This window comes from Aythya fuligula, chromosome 16 (genome assembly GCF_009819795.1).
Source record: "Aythya fuligula isolate bAytFul2 chromosome 16, bAytFul2.pri, whole genome shotgun sequence".
NCBI classification, from domain to species: Eukaryota; Metazoa; Chordata; class Aves; order Anseriformes; family Anatidae; genus Aythya; species Aythya fuligula.
Window position 1 is genome coordinate 11,178,438 of NC_045574.1, and position 21,908 is coordinate 11,200,345.

Genomic DNA, 21,908 nt, shown 5'->3' on the forward strand with positions numbered 1-21,908 from the left:
TGCCTTGTCAGGGATTTTACCTTTCCTTCACACACTCTGATTCTACATTCTCTGTTGCTTTGTTCTTAAAAGCACACTGGTTAGAAACTAAGTTGGTGCTAAAAGTAACGTTTGCAAATGTTAAAATAGCTTTTGCAAAAAGATGTATATTCTACTTTCTGTTTTACAGACATTTTAATGATTAGAGCTTTTAGCACCATTTTGAAAGTCCTTTTTATAGCTAGTCTGTTTTGGGAAATTAGATTTATAGGAGTTCATATTTTTATAATGATTAAAATTCTGCTTTAGGATAAATTGAGTAAAGTTAGCAGGTCTGTGGGGAAGAGAGGGGGAAGGGCCACAATATTTTATGTAAATTATTCTAAAATAGCTTATCATGCTAAATTAGTGCTGTTTGTGAGCCTTTTTAAAGCCAGGATGTTCTATGAGGTATCCATTGAATTGGAAGCTTAAAAATGATAAATATGCAAATACTATTTGGGGAAATATTCTGTAGTCTTTGGCCATGTGTTGACATTATCACAAACAACATTTAAATAAGTGAAGGGTCTGTATTTGTTTTTTCCTTTTAGGAAGAGTGAAAAAGGAATCTGAATATTTAAGCAAAGAGCAGAATCATGAAATAAAATGACTGACAGTTCTTGTTGTGTGATGTGTAAAAGTTACACAAGAACAGGCGAGGGCTGTACCTCTGCAGACGTGCTGTCACTCCCTGCCAGTGGCTTTCCCACAGAAGTAGTGTGTTCACCTTTAGTGTTTGCCTTTGAATTTGGCATCGAGCTTGGTTTCTTGCTCCTTTTATCTGCCTGCATGTAATGTGTACCAGGGAGAGACAAGCACTTAAATTTGAATTCATTTTATTGTGTGGCAAAAGATATGTGCAGGGAATGATTTTCACAGTAGCCGAAGATTACTAACAGTATGGTCCTCAAAATTAACAGTATACAGTTGCTGTGGTAGCTCTGTATCAACTGTTTGTTTTAAAATGATTTTTTTAAAGTATGTCTGGTATTAAATTTCATGATCAAGTGAATGTTTCAGGAAGAAAGAAGAGTAACTTGATATTCCCACTCATTCGATGCTGAGAGGTGCTCTCTTACAGATGCTGTAATACTTGATGCCAGTTTGTCTGCCTCCTTTTACAGAGGCCTGGAGTTGTTTTTCCCAAGTTCGAGAGAGAGGAAAAAAAAAAAAAAAAGCATGCCCTGAGAAAAGCGAAAACTGAAATGTGAGCTGCTGCGAATTGCTCCAACTGGCAAGTGCTGAGCAGGTACTGACAGGTAGCTCGGCAAAGGAGCTGCCCGCCGCCCTGGCCAGGAGTGCCTGGAGCGAGCATCACGTGCGGCGCTGGCACAGTGGAGGTGGAAGGTTTGAGCTTCCCGTGAGCAGGGTAACTGTCAACATTCCTGCACTGTTGCAGCAGAACCAAACTTCCTAAAATACAGAGCAAAAAGCTCTTGGTTGTGGTAGTGCTTAAGTAGGCAAAATTCCGGTGTTGGACTGGATTCTTGCACGTTAAGTGCAGCGAAGCGTTTCTCTGAAGACCTTTGTACAAGTATATTTAAATAAGGCAGCAAAGTCCGCCCTCAGAACAGCGCTCGTTTGTTCTCCCATTGTTCTGGGCTCATCTGGGGCCCATATTCATCCTCTGCAGTATAACTGCTTCCCTGGTTCCTGCGGAAACTCAATCCTGGGAGCAAAATTCCTTTTCTGTCGAGTAAGATCATATCATCTCCCCCTGCCTCCTTTTCTGAAATCTCTGTTAAAAATGGTGGTGCCTGGTTTTAGATGTTTGGAAGCCGAGGAAGCGCCTGGTTTTGTATTTGCAGCAGTTAGGGCTCAGAGTATACTAACAACACGAGCAGAAGAATGCAGGGGCTGTCTGATTTGATTTGTCTGCTTCTGCAGATATCTCCATTTCTTCAAATGGCAAAACCAAATGGGGTTTTAGTGTATTAATTCTTCTAGCATCTGAAAGACATGGTGCAAATACCAATTAAAAATGCTTGTAAAGCATTCCGTGGCCTTCAGCGTAGACCTATTTCAGCTCTAGCTCTTTGTTTTTTTGATATATATTTTTGTTTGTTTGTTAACTTTCTGGCTATCCTTTTCCATCACAGTCAACGAGAGTACGCTTCTACCAACACCATCCCAGTAGAAGGAAAGTACTGTTTTTTCGGTGAAATGATGCTCTCGTTGCAGACACCACCAGCTTTTTACCCTTTCAGACCTTTTTCAGTCCACCTTATTTTCCCATTGCCTGGTCTAGCTAGTGTAAGTGCTTCATTACAGATCAGCTTTTCAGCCAGTCTTCTGAGCATTGCTCGTGCCTGCATCTTGTACCATAAAGTAACGCCTGTCCCATTTGTCTAAATTTTCAGTGTTCGATGTGAAAAACACAAAAGATTGAAGCACTCTATTTTGTGTAAGATAAAATTGTCCCCAAATGATCCTGTATTTTTAAAATATATTTTCTAGAAATCCTGATGTCATTAATTTTGTGAGAAAAATTCAATTTTAAAATTTTATATATGTGATGGTCTTTATCAACAGAACGCAATTCTACTGATTTGATAGCACTGGAGGGAGCTAAAGACCAGAAGGACAGGATTCCATGTAAATGCTTTGTTGAAACACAATGAAAGGATATCCCATTAGGTTCACCTGTCTTAATTACTTACAGCAGCCTACAGTAGGGGATAGATATTTGAAAATTGCATGGGTGGTTGTTCACGTTAGAAAAGAAATATGAAAGTGAAGTACTCAAATGTACTGGGGGGCTTTCAAACGAAGTTGTGTTCTGTAGAGCCACTTCGTAATTTCATTTAAAATTATTCACATCGATTTTTGCCGAAATAATTTTGCCTAAACAGTTTCCTTAGTTTGAGTTAGCATAAACTATTTTCAAACCTGTACAAGAATGTCTCTTCCTTACTGTACAAGATTCTTTTAATTTGGTTTTTAGAAATTATTAAATTTAAAATATCCCTCCATGTTCAGCCCCCACTGAGCATTGGTCTAATGCAGTCTGTGATTGTTCTGTTGGTTTCTTCTGCTCTGTTTGGATTTGGTCTGTCACCTTAGTCTACAATTAAAAACAGATTACAACAGAAAATCACTGACCTCCGTTGTAGTTAAAGACCTTTTTCTACCTTCCAGAAAACAGGCACAACGAAAATATATTTAGACTATGCATATTTAAGGTGGGGAATTTAATGGGAGAGACATTCGCAGTCAACCATACTGGATTTCTCATTATTCCAGCTTGATGACTTTATCGATAGCTTAAAAAAAAAAACACATGGCAATAGAATTTATTTTCTTACAATTAGGTATTACCCTTGGCTTTTCCTTCCCTGTATGAAGTTTAAAATTACAAATGTTCAGAGCCCTTACGGAAATAACTGAAAAAGGTACGGAAGTTGATGGAGTGCCTAGGAGTTTGGTTCTGCAGGATGAAGGTCTTGGAGGGTCGCACAAGGTTAAAACTAGTTTCAAGTTTTAATGCTGCAGCTCCCACGTTCTCTGTTGCTGGTACCCTGGTGGTGCAGAGCCTGATATCCTTCAGAGATCCCCAGGCTGAGCCTGCCATCTCCCTTTCGTTCAGTTTCCAGTAACAGATGAATTGTTCAGAGGCAACTGGTACTTTGCCTCCTGATTAATTCTGTTCTTGTTTTCTCTAGAACACCGACCTGTAAATAGGGATAGGTGAAAATGGAGACAGGCAAACAAATTTGTTTCAAACTGTAGAGAAGGGCTAATGTCCCTATGCCTAAAGCAATCCATTTGTCGTGCTTTGCAACAAACAGGATTGTTGGTTAGGTCTGGGTCTCTCATTGCTCTGGACCACAAAAATTTGTGAAGAAAAGTTGTGGAAAAGGTGCAGAAAGGGAAGTGAATTGAGAAATTTTTTTGTGTGAATGTTTAATGGCTTCTTCTTTTCCCTTGTTTGTTTTTTTGATTTCTTTGGCAGCCTTTTTTTTTTTCCTCAAAGAAAGCAGAAGCTAATAGGGATTGCACCATGTTCCTCCCCACTCCCTAGCCGTGTTTCTGCCCCGGGCTTGCCCTGGGATCGAATCCCGGTGCAGTGATCTCATTCATACCGTTACCTTTCATTTCTGGACCCAACCTGAGGCTTGGATCAGTTTAAGTTTCCTCCTGGCACGGTGAAGTAATGTGGGGCGGGGTGAGGGGCTGTTGTGAAGCTATGGGGCATATACAGGCTTGTATCGCGGGGGTGCGCCTTGGGGGCATTTGGGAGTAAGTTGTTTTTAACCAGTCTGTTGGTAGTCGTGAGAGGGCGAAAATACCTCTTCTACAGGTTTGAAAAGTACAAGTGAGGGCAGCCAGAAAGGCCTCAAGAGTTGGTGTTTGTTCTGTGTATCGCTGTATAGCGATAGGGAGGGGGGTTTGTGTGAAAAGCGCCCAGCAGAGGTGTGGGGCAGAGCGTGCCCTCGGTTAGTGGAAGTGTAGGGACGAGATGTCCCCCGGCCCCGCTGTGGGGAGGGTCAGCAGCCCCAAGGCGAGGAGAGGAGCGGGCAGGCGCTGCCCGGCCCCTCCAAGTGGCCAGGTTGGGCCCCGGGCGGTGCTTTGTGTTTGCCAGCCCTCTGCCTCACTCTCTCCCCCCTTACAAAACCATGAGGTTTGTTCGTTGTGTGACTCAGAGAGAGCCATCTCATAATTATTTATGAATTTGCTTTCTTTAGGAAGAAATATATACATAGCGTTCTTTTTTATATCATTTCAATCCAAACATGCAGCTGATTATAGGCTCTTAAACTAGCTTGAAGTATCTTTATAAAACCCAATAAATCCTGAATCGCATTACGTTACATGTTATAAAGTACGTTTTCCAGAAGTATTTCTGTGAAAACTGCTGTTTTCTGAAATATACATTGTTCGGCTGGCAAATGAGCAAGCTGGATGTGGTGAACGGAAGGGGGAAGGGAAGGGAAGTTTACATACAGATTTAAGCCTGGATGGAAGTTACTCTACAATTTTTAGAAATGAAAATATCCATGTAGGGACCTAAAGGAATCCTGTGGGCTGATGGTGCAGTTTGTGTTGAATGCGTGCACTGGTGCCTTTATGGCATACGGAAGATATTTCACTGTGGCTTCAATGCTTATTATAGTCGCAGTATTTTGATTACCATCTGTAGTCTCTATTGGCTTTTGATAGAGCAGCGAAGATTTTATATTTTGAGAGTTGTGCTCACTGTGTTATATCACACTGACTACTATTTCCCGTGTCTGAAATTGCCAAGCCGTACAACTTCAGTCTTATTCCTGAACCGTTGCTTTCATACGCTGCAGAAAATATTGAGTCTCCTGATTATACAAATGCCTACTGTTGGGTAATATTGACAAATACACTGAATAACATTTTTGACATAACATTCTGTTCCCACACAGATAATTTGGATGTAATTGAATGGGTTGATCAAGAGTCTGTGCTAAAAATACTGCATTTTCTCACCCACCGAGGGAAAGCAAGCGCTTGTTCGAAAGGCAGTTCTGCCGAGTGGGGCTGGGGCCGGCTCGTGCCGCTCCTCACTGACCTCTGAAGGCAAGGCCCTGGGCTGTAGGGGCGCGGATCCCTCGCCCTGTAACCTCCTGGTCGTGGTTGTGGCCGTGCCGTGTCCAGGCGAGGAGCGGAGCCGTGTGCCTGCGGCCTGGGGGACGGCTGTGCTGCAGCACGCAGCCCTCCGGCTTCACACGAGCAGCGAGCCACGCTGAGGCCAAAATCCTACAGAAACAGTCAGAGGGGGGACTCGTGAGGATCGCTTTTCTTCAGCTTTGCCTTATTTTAACGGCCTCCCGTGCACTGCACTGCACTGTGAGGGGCTCAGAAGCCATACGGCTCTGCTGCAGGCTGGGGGAGAAGGAGAACTGGAAATGAACTGGAAATGAGGGAAGGGCCGAGTGCTGGGCCCGCCGTGAGGGGCCGTGGGGCCTGGTCCCGGCCCGCCACCCCTTGGTCCCTCATGCCGGGGAGCCCCGGGGCTCTCTCCCCTGCCTGCCGCCCATCCCCAGGCGCGGGCCGAGCCGCATTGTACCTTGCCAGCCTTTGAAAACCGCCTGTGCCTATTTTTATTTGTCGAGCTGGGGCTGGGCTGGCCCCGTTCCAGATGCGTCTCACAAGATTTGGTGCTGATGAGCTATTTATAGAGCTGTGGTTCCATTGTCATGGCAACCGTGCTAGAGGCCAAGGCGGCTGGGAGCTATTTCTGGACTTGTGCTGTAATGTAAAACTGATTGGGAAAGTTAGTTGCATCCTCTAAGCCAGACTAACTTTAGACAGGCAAAGAGGGAAAAAAAAAAAAAAAAAAAAAAAAAAAAAGAGAGAGACAACTACGATTGCTTTAAATAGATTTTCCTTTTCTCCTACCTTTTCCCCATTTGCGCTTTTCGGTCGCTTTTTGGAAGGCAGGCTTTGCGTTCGCCGGGGTTTCTCTGAAACTCATTCATGCCTCGCAGCCTCCGGGAGCCCTACGCTGCTTTAATGAGGCAGCTTGGGAAGCGGGGCGCGTAACCGGCCTTGTTTTTAGGGCAAGGTTTGTATTTCGTGGCAGCGCGAAGCTCCGGGGCTTTGCTGCTCGGTCGCTTGGGTGCGCTTCGGAGTTTTTGCAAGAGTTGCGCTTCTTTATCCCCCCTACTTTTAATATTCTATTTTTTCTATGTGTGCCTCATGTTCTCCACACCATATAAGGAACTGTAACCTTGATTACCACAAGATGATTCCAAATATATGGAGTCATACTTTTCAGCTTTCTCATTATTTGCTTCAAAATGAGAGCCATGGTGCCCCTCCGCCTCCAAGCGGCTGGAATGCGGCAGGTTCAGGCACTGCACTGGGCTGGGGCCACGTGAATGCTCTCCACTAGTCCATTCGGAGCTTCACCTCGTCCTTAAACCCCTTCTGTGTGCCTGGCGACTTCGGTAAGGAAGTCCCAATAACCGGTTGACCTGAAGCTGGAAATAAAAAATACTTGCAACTTCTTGGGAAGCTTTTCTGAAGAGTTGCCTTTGGGCTTATGTCTGCTGGAGCTTTGTGCTACAAATCAGTCCGTTCGCAATATAAATCTGGTTTCGAACGGTGTCCTTATGTCTGAGAGCTGCCACGCAGAATTTCGTTACGAGAACAATGTATCAGAGATATTTTTACACGCGATAACAGTGCTCTCGCACTTACACCAGTCATGTTTGTTACAGTACTGGCTGCATGTGCCTGTCTCCAAAGGCTGTGATTTCTTCATTTTCTTTGGGAAGTGGTTAAAGTAATTGCAAAATTATTTTTTTTTCCTCCCCTTATCTAGTTTTGCTTAGGGGAAAAAAAGAGCTGTGCCTTTCTGAACGTTTTAAATTACCCAGGAACGCGTTCATGGCATGTCTTCTACCAGCACCTAAACAGCAAACGTTGCAGCTTTGCAAATCATAGCAAATACCAGTGTAGCTTTAAAAACAAACAAAGTCTATTAATGCCCCAATATTAAGTTTAACCGTGTTTTGAGGAAAAACATGACAAGTTTGGTTTCATGTAACATCCATGTTCGCAGGATACCATAAATACTAGCAGATCAAATGTTTGCTTGTTTTATTTACGCTGTTCCTGCAACTCTGCCTGCTTTTCTGCTTCTCTTACAAAAATAAATCAGCTGAAATGTAGAAGAAATCTTTACGACCAGTTTAAGAAATAGGACTTTTCTCCCTTAATACCCTGCTTGCTCCCAGGAGTGGCAGGAACGGACAGAACTGAGGGCAGTCGAGGTGGCTGTGCGCGCTTGCAAAGGAAAATAAAGCCTCTGCCCTGGGCTTGCGGGCAGTGCGTTGGTCTGCATGGGCAGCCATGGGTTTGACGCTGTAGCAGACCTGACTTTTCAGGGTTTGGAAAACGCCTCTGCATTATTACATTTTTTTTTTTAAACTGTGTTCAAGTTACGGTACATACATCACGTATTTCTCAGCTTGAATACCCTTTTAAAGAGAGTATTGTATCTTTGTACTAATCCTGTGACTCTGGCTTCTGCATGGACAAAACAGCTGAAGAAAGACTTTATCAAATAGTTAACTATTTAGCTCTTAGAAAGCCTTTCCTGAATAGCATGAAGGATTACGGCAAACACTAAAAAGGGAGTGAAGTAGAACTAAAGCTCGATCTGTTCGGAGAAATTAAAAACACCTTATTGTTTATAAACACTATTAATGTTAGATTGTGTTAAATTTCAGTTTAAAAACTCCCTTGGAGAGCTTGGGATCAGTTTTGTAGTCCCTGACAGGGTATTAATAAATAATAAAAATTACTGGGCATTTACACAGTTTACTCTTTAGGAAGATCAGCAAACAAATACTATTTTCAGACACAGAAACATGAATTGTGAAGACTACTTTAAAGGTGATCGGGGTAGATACAAGTGTGGTTAATTCTTAGTAATATCTTGATAAAAACACATGACTCAGAGGAAATGAAAATTCCATTTCCACTGACTCGAGGGACTCTGGGCAATTAACGTACTCCTCATGTGCCTCAAATTTTTTCTCTACCTTTAAAACAAGGTTAATATAAGGTGTGTATTTCAGGATGTGGTGGCAGAGACAGGAAATGCAGCGTGAATGGAGGCAGGCAGGACTCGTGAGCATGATTTACTGTCTGTAAAATACCTCGAGGCTTTCAGAGGCGAGAAACTTCACAAAGTTCCCGTACTAGTGTCGAAGGAGCTGAGTTACAAACAAATGTTGTATTTAGTTGGGACTGAATTTTTGAATCTTGATGCGCAGCATGCAGAAGATGAGATCTTAGTTTGTCATAAGAGAGAGACATTTTGTATACAAATTCAGGTTATGACTTGACAGAAAAAAAAAGCTAATGGGAATAGAGCTTTTCAAACACAGGTACGCTGTCAGTTTGAAGAGCCCTTTGCAGTGGTACTGTAGATTGAAAACAAAAGCTCGTCTTGATAGAGCAGATTTTTTTTCTTGCCTGTCAACCATTTCGTCAAATCACAAAGACTAATATTTGAAGTTACTGTTTATTGAAAAGACAGTCAGGAAATGCTTAAGGAAAGGCAGCCCAATTTCCCCTCCCTGTTTTTCCCCAAATGGTGAAGTTGTGCTGTTTGTTGAGGTGGAGGCTTTAATGTGTTGCATACCTTTAAGTGGAGACAGCAGTTGTTAGCCTTGCAGCAGCATTGCTCGTTCGGTAAATTCCCCCCAAAGAGGAATAAAGCAAAACCAGAGCAGTTATTTCTGTATGACAGAAGAACTCCAGAACTAATCAGAAATTTGCATACGTCTCGATGAGAAAATTGAGACATGATTTTGGCATAATAGGCTTGCTAAAAAACTGGGAGAGAATTGGGGTTACGTGTATGACCTAAGTTGTGGGGGAGCTAAAGAAAGCTTCTGTGTGTCTGTATGAAACCTGCTTTCTAAGTACACCCCTTGCTGTTAAAGAAACTGGATTCTTCTCAAAGATGTGTTTAAAACATTTCACATGCATTTTTCCTTCCCCAAGCTGAGGAAAGGGATCCAAGAATAAAGTGCGTTTTTTTTTTTTTTTTTTTATTTCAGATCGTTTAAATTTTTTATTAATACCTTGCATTTTAATATCCTAGGGACACATCTGCTGCTGTCCTGGAGATGCTTCTACCACGGCATTGCTGATTACAAATGACCTAAAATCTTTTATTTTATTTTTTAATGTGTCATAGCAACATAGCAGTATTTTTTTTTTTTAATAAATAATACAGGCAAAAGCGCTTTATACTGAGTGACAGTATTTTGCAGAGCAGTAACTGTTATTTAGTCATGTCCAGAATTTGGCCCTAAGTGAGAATTGGCAGCAATGCTGAATGGATGATTTGCTTTCTGGAAAATAGCTTTCCCGTATAATCTCTGGGAAAATTTTACAGAAGAAAAAAACTGACTTTGTAACTTAGTGCAAAACTTACTCTGTTTAAAATTTGGGTTCGTGGCTTGAGAGTTTTATTTGAATTATTTCACCAGTAGCTCTTTTTTTTGCCTTCTCCCCATGAAATTCATTGCTGCCGTAGCAGATGGGCATATCTCCAATAGACTTAGAACAATCCACCAGCAGTGAGTACAGCACACAAGGTAGTACTGAAATGGCCTCACTTGTGTTTTGGGTAGAGTATAACAAGAACTAAAAATAAAAATTAATGATGGTGAATTTGTTTTCATTTTGAATTAAGCTTTGTTCTCACCTCACTTGATTATTAGTTCCATTTACTGGATAAATTATTTGGTCTGGACGAACAATGGGCACAGACCTCTCTGAACACAGTGTATTGAACTTTTCTGAACTCTCATGTTCCTGCATTGCTCCTTATTTTAGACCACATTTATTTTGAAGTTGTTCAATTGAAAGAATTATATGTATGTTTTGTTTTGTTTTGTTTTGTTTTTTAATAGTTGTGCAAAAGATCAAACTTTTTCATGTCTTTAGCCCATTCTAGAGTTGATAGAGCAGACTTTTGTGAAAAGGGATATGCACAGGAGGAAATCCTCATTTAACATGCTGCTTTGCTCCATTTTCCTTAAAATGCCACTGGAAGCAGTGAAGGTTTTCTGGTTACTATCACACAGTGAAAGACTTTCTTCTTGAACTCGTATTGTTACGAGTATCAGATGTTAGTGAACGTTGGAACTTATTTAGGAGGGAAGAAGAAATGTTTATTCCATTTGAACTTGTTTTACCTGGCATGAACGTTGCTATTGGAATTCATCTCAAGTACAGTACTGCTGCTCCTATGTGGCTGATGTTTTTCAAGGAAATCATAGGCCTAAAAATAGTCTGCATAAACAACAGTAAGAGGTTTGTACTTTCAGTTCCAGGTTGTAGCAATATCTTGTTGTTATTTTCTAATTGTCAGTTTCCAAAATCCATTAAGCTGATTAGCAGTGTGTTTTTTAAAAAAAAAAAAAAAAAAAAAAAAAGCCTTTTGTGGAACCTTGCGTGAAATGTTATGCTCAGATAAATTCAGTACAGAAAGGCTGGGACATCGTAGTAATCACTTTAAAGTCTCTATGAACGTGTTATGTTATGTTATGATCATTTTTCAAGCATCCTCCAACTTGTGAAATCACCGTGTGATTCCGAGACTGGTGTTAAGAGAGCACTTTTTAATGTGCAAGCATTTGTGCTAGTTGGAATTCATGATTGTCATCCCTATTTAACATCCCCCGTGTACGGAACAAAAAGCTTTACTTCTTTTCCTAAGGGTTAAAAAGAAGAGGGTATTATTTAACAGCTTGGAAGAGATGAGGAAAAACTTCAGCTTGTAAATTTCAGTACATATTTGGTGATCCATTTTACCTTTGCCTGTGTCCACATCATCTTTCATGACAGAAATTGAACTTTACGTCTTACTTTTTTAATAGTGTGTTTGTTAAGATGAGTTTTGATGTGTTTTAAAGTCTGTAATTCAGACTAAACAAAACTTATTTTTCATTTGTCTCTGAAACAAGAAGGTAATCTAGTTCCTGGCAAAAATGCCTTTACCCTGAAGCCACTGTTAAAACATTCAGTTGTTTTCCCCTTCCCCTGCACTGTGTTTTAGGGAGTCGTTGAGAAGTAGGGGCTGAAACAGAGGGCTAAGACCCAATCCAATTTTAATGTTATTGTGGTTTCCAATCTGTGAAGCTGGGACTTGGCTACCTTTTTCCCCCTTTAAATCATTGAGCATGACCATAGTGAATGCAGTTTCAGTGTCCCTTTCTAGGAATAGGAATCTGAAGGGAAATCTTTTGAGAAAACTCATCTTTTCTCTGTGATTTCTGCTTCATAAGGAAAAGAATTCATGCACTGGAGTTTAAAAGGAAACTTAATCAGTCTTAAAACCAATATATTTTAATCAGTAATGTTACCAGTAGAGTTAACTGTAGAAGCATTTTGAGGTCTCCTTCTAGTACAAAATGAAAGGTGTCAGGTCCTGCATAACCCTGATGCATACTTGATATTAAGCAAGGTGGTCAGAGTGCTTATAGCATAACATCTGTGTTCTGAAACTTGTTTTTTTATGTCTTTGAATCTTAGAGTAACAGCACAGTAAAACAAACTGGTTCCTTGAGATTTTTGCCCTTTGAGTTAAAGATAATTAGAAGGTTACAGCAAGTTGACAAAAACATTTTTAAAGACTCCAAGATAGCTCCTTTAACTAATGCCTAATGATTTTGAATAAAATAAACCTTCTTATACGTACTTTATAACTGTGGCTACTAGTGCTACTTCTGCAGAAAGTAAACTGAAAAGCTTTTCCAACAGGTGACAACAAAATCAGTGTTCCCTTACACTTAACTGAACTTTCAATGAAATCAGTTTAGGGATTTCATTTATTAAAAGACACAGTGACGATACATTTATTTGTAAAAATATTCATCTTACTTTCTAGAATATTACATGCAGGCAGTTTATTTGAGTCATTGTTTTACTGTTAGCAGGAGCAGACTATGCTGTACAGTTTTTGTAATATCACCCAAGTTAAACTACGTGCGTGTTTGCTGCTGGAGGGAGCGGAGTGGGAGGGGGCTGGAATGAGATGAACAGGCTTGCTGAATAAAACTTGGGAATTCGGCCCTCTGCTGGGTGCTGCTAGGAGATGCACAATGTAAATGCTAGCACACGTATGTTCAGCAATTTACATGTATTCAACACTTTGTGAATCCGAATGCAATAAAACTTACCAACTGTTACTTGGGAACTGTCAGTTAATTAAGCATCAGAAAGTTTGTCTAATTTGAGAATGCCAAGTTATTCTTTTATTTTTTTTCCCTAGTTTTCTAGACAAGATTGACATAGTCAAACAAAATGAGTATACACCGTCTGACCAGGTAAGTAAAACGTATTAAAAAATTATACAGCTTATCTGCACCCTCTGTCTTCGAAGATATCTTTTTCTCTAATTTTCCAATTGCGATTTATGGCACTAACGTAGGTATTACCATGGACTGAACAAGTACAATATTCCAGTAAAAGTTACTTTGTCGTTAGGATTGTGGTCATGCTTAAACATACATGTGTACTGTGAAATGAAAATCTGTCTAATAGTCAGACATGTTATACTTTAGCAACACAATAATTCAGATGTTCATTTGAATAAGTAATTTCTAATGTTCTGCCCTCCTTGCTGAGTAACTGCCATGTGCTTCCCTTGATGCAACCTTGTTGGTTGGTATCTTCTCAGCCCCACCAGCTCCTTCTGTGTGCCATATATCCAGAAAAGCAGGAAGATACATTATTCACAATTAAAAATAACAGTGTATTCCTTTTCATATGTGCTTCCTGATAAATAGAAGGAATAGCAACATAAATAGCAATAGAGTTTTCCAGGTACGAGTGTGTCAGTACATCTTTTTCTGCAGTATAGATACTTCTTAAAAATGGTACATCTTGTAATTAAAGACAATTTCAAATAAGACAAACTTTCTTTACTAATTAGAATCATTTTCTAATTAGGATCAGTGCATTCACTGAACCAACAGTGAATACTGTATGTTCAAAGCTAGCAGATTATCCTATTTTTACCACTTGCGAGAAGGACCCATATGGCATTTTAGTGAGACCGTGTGCAGATCTGGCCTTGTGGCTGGACTGCAGACTCCACAGTTATATTTCAAGGAGTAGAAATGTCCATCTGATGTACAGTGGAAAAGGGCACATTTTGTAAGATCCTGTTTACCTTCAGGGAAGATCAGTTTTTCGAGTTACTAAATTACATACTTGAAAATAGGCTTTCCTGAATGCAGATAGAAATCTGAGTTTTAATTCTTTCATTGTGTTATCTAGCTCTTACTTGCAGAAAGCGTGGTAAATCTAAGCATGCTCCATATTCTTACTCATGTAGAACTTGGTGAATTTCCCCTCACAATAAAATGACTCCATGGGCTTTAATAGAAAAGGGATATTGTAAAAATGGCCTTGTTAGTTTATTTTGTATCAGAACAGGAATTGTAGTCTTCATTTTGTTACAGAGAATTTGAGGATATTCTTTAAGACCAAGTCTCTAGTCCAAAATCACGTACATATTCCTAACTTTCTGCCCATAAAAGAAATGCAATAAAGCATATAGTGTACTCTTGTAGGATAAATAACCAAAGACGATGTTAATATCCCAAATTTAGCAGATAATATTGACGAGGAAAGTTATTTAACTACTTACATGTAACTACTTACCTAAATAAAACAATCCTATTTTTACTGTTGTAAGTAACAGAAAGAACAACACCTTATGGTACTTCTCTTGGGCCACTGCCTGCATTCAGTCTCTAAACAAACTTTTGGTAAAACAGGTCCATGTGGATTATCCTCTGGGGCATTATGTGTTTGTCCTAAAAACTACTGAGTGTAATATTTGAATTGTTTGTTTTTTTTGAGAGTAGTTTGCTTTTTTTTTCTGTCACATTTGTATTGACTTCTAGGGATGCAGAGCTCCTGAAAACCCTGTTCTCCAAGCTTGTTTATGTGTATCGAGCGTTGCAGTTTTCAAATTATTTCAAAAACACGGATCAAGTTAGAACAATGTTTAAATATATACAGCTTTCAATATGAGTATTTAAAATACCCAGTCAACATTAATTCAGTCTCAAAAAAATGATGTTAAAATGTAGCCACTTAGTTTAATGATTGAACAGTGTTCTATAACCTTCGGATTTTGTGTAGTTTGGGCTTTCCCTGACCAGTTTGGTACCTAGGTAGTAGGAACATACCTTGTAGTGTGCATGTAAATTTTTTTGCAGTCTGTTCCATTTGTGTGATCTTGTCTATGTTCTGCAAATGCTACAATTTAGCTGCTATTTAGATCTCCTGGGAAGAACACCAAAACTTCAAGTCCTAAATTACAAAACCTTTAATTGAATTCAAAGTGGTATTTGGTAGTAAGTCACAGTTGGACTGTGACTTGAACTTGAAGCCTATGCAAAATAGGTTCTGCTGGCAGATGTTACCTGCGTAGGGCTGTCGCTACTTTGCAGTAGACACGAATAAATTCCAATACAGTTGGTTTTTTTAACAGTTCTGTAGCTCTTGTGAAGATTTCAAATTCTATCTTTGAAAAAACTCATAAGATCTAAGTGGTTGAATTTGTAGTTCTTTTGGCGGGGGGGGGGGGGGGGGGGGGGGGAAAGGAGAAGCCTGAGACTTCAACACTCCTTTCAATAGCCAAGCACTGAGTAGCTGGGGGGAGAGACCTGTCTTTTGGGGTTGGGAATTGGTTGGCAGTTGCTTAAAGGTCCTATTGTGTGCCACAATCCCACTGAATTCAGTGAAGGCAGATCTCCAGTGATGATTCTGCACTGTTCTGAGCTCTTGCATTTGTTATGAGTGGCCTTTAAATGTTTCCTTCTCTTCCAAGCTTGGCGCTTGCAGCTTGCTTGTGAGAATATATGTGCTTTTCAAGTTGAGCACACATCTATTTGTGTGCATGTTTTCAAGATTAGAAACTTAAATACAGCTTGATGATGTTCTTTTCTCTGTTTTGTAGCACACTCTCAGCACTAAGTAAAAGGTTTTTCTTGCTGTTGCTGGATATGTGAAGAATTATAAAGTATGTATTGAATCAATGACTTTTCCTTTCTGCTATAGGATCTTCTCAGATGCAGAGTTTTGACATCAGGAATTTTTGAAACCAAATTTCAGGTGGACAAAGTAAATTTTCAGTAAGTATATCCTCCTTTTTTTTCCTTTTTTTTCTCTTCTTAATACAGTATAGACAAGAAAGAGGCAAAATTGGAGGAAAGAATACCGTGTAATCCTTGAGACTCTTTTTGTATTTCTCAAGTTGATGTTTAATTGAAAGCAAGTGTTTTCTGATCTTTGAATTTAGTAGAAATATTTTAAAAAGAAATTCGAGTTGGCATGCGATTTTCTGCTTTCATTTTAGATGACAAAGAACAAAATATTTTTAATGTTTTTACTAATGCCTTTTCTATTTGATTCAGTGCTATTTTAGATAGTAAAATATTTTACCAAAAGCTTTGTACAATACCTAAGAGCAGAAAATATATGCTCTCTGTATTGTGCCAGTTTAGAAAGATTGTTTGACTGTGATACTTCTTTCAATAAATGACTTGTTGCAGGACCTTTTTTTTTTTTTTTTATGTTGTCTTAGTTTGTAAGGGTGAAAATGAATCTGCAATGCACATGCACCAGAATTTCTTACTCTTTATTTGTAGATATTGGTGAGAGCAAACGGTTGTATTTTGCAATGAAAGTTCTGCTTGCATGTGTCAGTGGACCATTACCTGTTAAGGTTCTCAGAATCTTCAATTTCTTTTGGCTTCTAGGACATGGAAGTCCTAAAATTTCTTACGTGTTCTGTTTGCATTTGGGTGGGGGGAAGTATTGTGACTCATTTTATGCTTTTTTTTTTCTTAGTATGTTTGATGTCGGAGGACAACGAGATGAACGCCGAAAATGGATCCAGTGTTTTAATGGTATGATTAGAATTTGTTTTATAAAACACTTATCCACAAAATCTTAACGTGCAGTCTTATGTCATCACTTTGTGAAAGCCATCATCTTTTCCATGTAGCTTGCTAAGGAATTCTCTAAACAGTCACACGGGGTGGAATTTTTCTTGTCATGTAAACTTCTCTAACTGTGGTCTTTAGGGAGAATGTCAATGGAAAGGAATTAAAGCTTGGTAACCTCACAGTTTGTTGATCTTTGTCAGCTTCCCTCCCTTCATTTAAGTAGTTCTTTTGTTGGAGTGTTTGTGCGTTATTTGTCAACTGAGTAAAGATGGAGAGATTCTGCCTTCAAAGTGAAGGTTTACATGTGTTCGTGCATATATAACAAGTACAGTTACAATATAATTAATGTAGGTATAATATTAGAATGTCATATTATTGTGCATAATTGCATCCCCATTGTTATGTCATGGGTGCTTCTTTCCAAATCAGCACCAGCACACTCATGTGGTAAGACGTTGTAGGGAAAATTTGTCTTTTTAGACACAGTGTAACACATGGGAAACAAAACACTAGAGTATCGTGTAGTGTAGCCCCAAAACAACTCTTGGGAAAAAATTATGATGAAGTTTATAAATCTGCACCTTTCTAGGGAGCCACGCATGTTTTGTCAAAAACAGACATAAGGGGAAGGTCCTTGCTGAAAACATAAATCAATATCCTCGGTTAAATAACCTGCTAGTTTCCTTAGAATGCTAACACAGCACCAAACCAGGTATGGGTAAGACCTGAAATCTGTGCAAGTATTTTGTGAGCTCTGGAGTCTGAAGAGTGAGGTTCTAGTCTGTTTATTTTAGATGATTATATTCTTAACTCCCATACAGTTTAAATTAGATAGCTTTGTATGTATCCTAAAGTGTTGCATGTATTTCACTCTATCTCTGCTTAGATATGAAACCTTTCTACATACAAGTTCTCTTACAGTTGGTGAAAAATATTTTCTTCTTTTTCTCTGTTGTTTGGACAAAATATTTATGAAGCTATGCTAAAGTCTGTCTTTTTCTAGAAAAGTTATAATGAGATCGTACAGCAGAGATAAGGTAGAATGCAACTTAGAACTCATTTCGCTACAGTGGCTGTCAGAGTACCATCTGAACCCTCTCAATATATGTGGAACTACTGTGCAATATTTTCGTCTGTGCTATTTATAACGGACTTGTTTGGTTTTTACCTCTGCTCCTTCCTTTTCCTGTTACCTCATGATCTGACTCATCTCTTCTGCTGTTGATGTCTGAGGCAGATGAGCTTGGAAGTCAGTGTAAGAGGTCTGGAGCAGCACAGCCACACAGAAATCAGAATTCTGTCATCCTATGAATAGATCCCAAGAAAGAGATCAGAGCCTTTGAGTACACTGTACAACGAACCACGAATGTATAGCAACCTACTATTCTTCTTACTACTCTTCACACAGATCAAAAGTGCTGTTTTCCTGGAGTGCAACCCCACTGGCCTCCGTGTCCTTTCCTGATTGCTCTGAATTGCTTTCTAAATTTCTGTACAGTTTTTTGAGTCTCCTTTAAATTATCTTATTTGCGTTCTTCAGTTTTTCGCTCTTGTTTCTATTCCTTTCGTTTTTATAGTTTCTATCATTGTTTCAGCTTCTGTGGCCTGACACTTTCCTATCACTAATGTGTTTTTTTTTTCAGTACTTAGAAAGTGTAGTCTATAACTTTCCAGTCTGGTCTCTTAATAAAGCTGAAAATTCAGCAGCTTTTGGTTGACCTCTAGAATTCTTGGATGTTTCTTCTGAAGTTTGGTATTAACTGATGGATATTTCTTGCTTTAGATGTGACTGCTATCATATTTGTGGTGGCCAGCAGTAGCTACAACATGGTTATACGAGAGGACAATCAGACCAATCGGCTTCAAGAAGCACTAAACCTCTTCAAGAGTATCTGGAACAACAGGTCTGTGAATTGAGGTTTTGTTGTTAATATCACATAAATCAGTAATCCTAGTGAAGACTTGTTACAGAGTAGCCTATGTTATTTTGCTTCTTCTCACACCATCTAAGCTAGTCTTTGATCACAGCTGTTTACTTGCTTCATTAATGTCTCATACACTCTAACTGAAAAACAGTCTGGAGAGTTACAAATTGGTAGTTGCCCTACGGAGGGTGAAGTAATTAAAGCAGTGGTAACCACTTCTTAATTTACTACTATAAGCTCACCTATTTGTTGCAGTTGGATTAACAGTAGAAAGTGGGCAAATTTCATTGCCCACATTAGAACCTTGTAAACCAAGCTTGGCGTGTGTACACCCTGAATTACACCACTGGATTAAGGTGTAAAAGAGAAACCTTTCACAATTATTATAGAGTGTCATTTGAGTATGTTGTCTCCAGAACTAGATTATGTGTTAGTTTTGATGGTTTGTTTGCTTTAATAAATGATCCTAGCTATGCCATCTCAGAGTGTCTGGCTTCAATTTTCTATAGGTGGCTACGGACCATTTCAGTAATTCTTTTCCTGAATAAACAAGATTTGCTAGCAGAGAAAGTTTTGGCAGGGAAATCTAAAATTGAAGACTACTTTCCAGAATTTGCTCGCTACACTACACCAGATGATGGTAAGATTTTTAAGTTTTATCAGCAATTCATCATTTTGTTATTAATCACATTTTTAATGTTTTTGGTATTTTCAGCTAAGACTTGAAAACTCCAAGTATAAATACTCCTTCACTGTTTTTCAGCCAGCGAGTAATGTTAGTTTTAGAATATGAAGGAATGGCAAAAAGCTGTACCAGGGGAGGTTCAGGACATTAGGAAAAATGTCTTTACTGTGAGGTTGGTCGACACTGGAATAAGCTTCCTTGAGAGGTGGTTGATGCCCCATGCATGACAGTGTTTGAGAGGCATTTGGATAATGCCCTCAGTAATACTTTTTAACTTCAGGTTAGCCCCAAAGTGATCAAGTAATTGGACTAGATGGACTTTAGAACTATTCTATTCCATTTTAGGTATTAATAATGGGACAGTCCTCTTTTATGCATGTAATATATTAATGCCAAAATCCTGTTTCTTTGCTGGTAGACTACAGTACAGCTTACACTAATACTATTGGGGCAGTCCTCTAGTAATCTTTAATGAATACCAACAGAACCAACTTTGACCCTCATGTCAGAAGTAGTTACCATAAATCAACAAACTGATCCTTTTTTTAAATAAAAAGCCTATAATGAAGGGTCTTCCTCACAGTACTGTGCAAATATGTACATCTATACATGAATGGACCAGTAATAAATATAATACAGTCATTTGTCATTACAGTTTACCTGTAACATCACTAGTACTCTTCCCCAACTATTGCAGTGTGAGACCCAGTAGTCACAAGAGTGGACTCCTCTTTGTTGTATTTGCAATCATTTTTCTTACCTGACAAATGTCTGATACTATGGACACTGTAATTCTCCTTCGTTCTACTGTAATCTTGCTGTTTTAAATATGTTACGCTTTGTTTTATCTCATAGTTTTGAAAAATATGTTTCTATCACATATGAGCAGAAAACAGAGCAAGTTATGATTTTTAGGCGCTGTTGGCAAAAAAACATCTGTTTTAATGAGATGCTTATTTTATTATTAATCAGCAATACCAGAGCCTGGTGAGGATCCCAGAGTTACAAGGGCCAAGTATTTTATTAGAGATGAGTTTCTTGTAAGTATTTCCTTTCCTTCAGTATTTCTTATGTGATTCTTCTCAAATATAAGCTTTTAGATACTTTTTAATATTGCAAAATGCTGCTATGTCTTGTGTGATTTATATTTAATGTCTGCACTGCATAAAACAGGTTTAAGAGCTTTACCACTGTTTGTTAGCTGCTCTTCAAATATGTTTGTTGACACGGTATGTAATTAAACAGCAAAAGCATTGGTGAGAATTAAGGAACTTCAGATGAAGAATAATGAGTGAAACCTTGCTGCTGGTAGTGGGGCCAGGCTTTTATTCCATATATCGTTTCTAAAGACAAAGACTAATGAAAATATGCATTATCTGCAAAATATTAATGTTCTTTTGATGTTATCTTTTCCATTACTAGTCAACTAAAGCTACACTAGACCTAGGATTTTTAAAGTATTATTAAATTTAATTGTAATGCTGAGCATGGCAATGAAGTTATTGACTCGTTTTAAATTGGAACAAAACAAAATTTGAAGAGAGGCTTTTTATAAGTGTAAAATGGGGCTAGAAAGCTTTTACAATGAGGCAAAATCCCACTTTTTTTACAGACAACATTCACTAATGGTTGTGCAGCTAAATTCACCAAATGTGCATACAAGTAATAGAACTTCCATGAGCTCCCTTTCCACTGTGGAATTCCCCGGAACTCAGTGCCCTTCTCACCATGTAATTCCGATCATTTTAATTTTCATGTTTTAGTTGAGAAAGTGAGAAATTGTGGACATTTTGCCACTTAGTTACACCCTTTGAAAGCTCAGCTTACACATTCCTATCTTAACCTTCATTCATCTGAGGTGTGAGAACAAGTTTTCAGTTTTCCCCAGCCTTATTGTAACCCAGTATCTCTCTATTATTCTTAACAGAGAATCAGCACAGCAAGTGGAGATGGAAGGCACTATTGCTATCCTCACTTCACGTGTGCAGTGGATACAGAGAACATCCGGAGGGTTTTCAATGACTGTCGGGACATTATTCAGCGCATGCACCTTCGCCAATACGAGTTGTTGTGATGGAGAGCACTTTTTTCTGTGTTTTGGACTCCTTATTCCTTATTAAAAAAGAAAAAAACACCCTTGCCCACAAAGGGTGGAAGAGAACTGTTTGAATCTCCCATTGATTTGCACCCCTCAACTTTTTCTCCTTGCTGGACAATAGCAGCACTTCTAAGCTTGCTTCTGTACCCCTCGGACAGTTTGAGATGGCCCCTAACACTTAAAAGGCCATTTCCATGAGGACTCCCTAACACTGTTATTAACGAAAAAAGAAAGAAAAAAAAAAGAAATAAAAACTAATTAATTAAAAGTCCTGAATGTGGAGCACCTGAAAGAATTGGGGATTAAAATTTAAAGCATAAAACAAAAATTGGGGAGAGAAAACTAGGTAATTTAGCACTGTTGTGGGCATAATCATGTAACCCGTGATCTCCACTTTGTATCATTCACTGCATCAGACAAAGAAGGTGCCAAGTCACAGACCAAGTTTGAAGACACACTTGAGTTTGGTTCTCTGACTGTAATGTGGCTTTGAACGGAAATACTGACAATTCTACAACAGACCTAGACAGTGCAAAAACCAACTGCTACCTTTCAGAAGGGTATTTTTAAATCCAGTCTTGGTGGTCTTAAGACAACCATGGACATTTACGAATTGAACTGCATATGGCCTGTGATTGCAGAAAGAGTTAACCACACACTGTTTTCAGTTTGTCCACTGATGATCCCGTCTGCTATAAAAATCATTATCTGGA

At 39.0% G+C, this 21,908-nt stretch overlaps 1 protein-coding gene across 2 annotated transcripts in view; it reads left to right on the forward strand.

Annotated features, from left to right (window-relative positions):
• Positions 1-21,908, forward strand: part of GNAS (GNAS complex locus) — a 147,787-nt gene extending 125,879 nt beyond the window's left edge. For both annotated transcript variants that reach the window (XM_032198139.1, XM_032198140.1), the window contains exons 6-12: positions 12,794-12,848; positions 15,598-15,671; positions 16,390-16,448; positions 18,271-18,391; positions 18,922-19,052; positions 20,070-20,137; positions 21,025-21,908. In XM_032198139.1, coding sequence (XP_032054030.1) covers positions 12,794-12,848; positions 15,598-15,671; positions 16,390-16,448; positions 18,271-18,391; positions 18,922-19,052; positions 20,070-20,137; positions 21,025-21,171 — 655 coding nt within the window. In that variant the 3' untranslated portion in view covers positions 21,172-21,908. The remainder of the gene's footprint in view (positions 1-12,793; positions 12,849-15,597; positions 15,672-16,389; positions 16,449-18,270; positions 18,392-18,921; positions 19,053-20,069; positions 20,138-21,024) is intronic.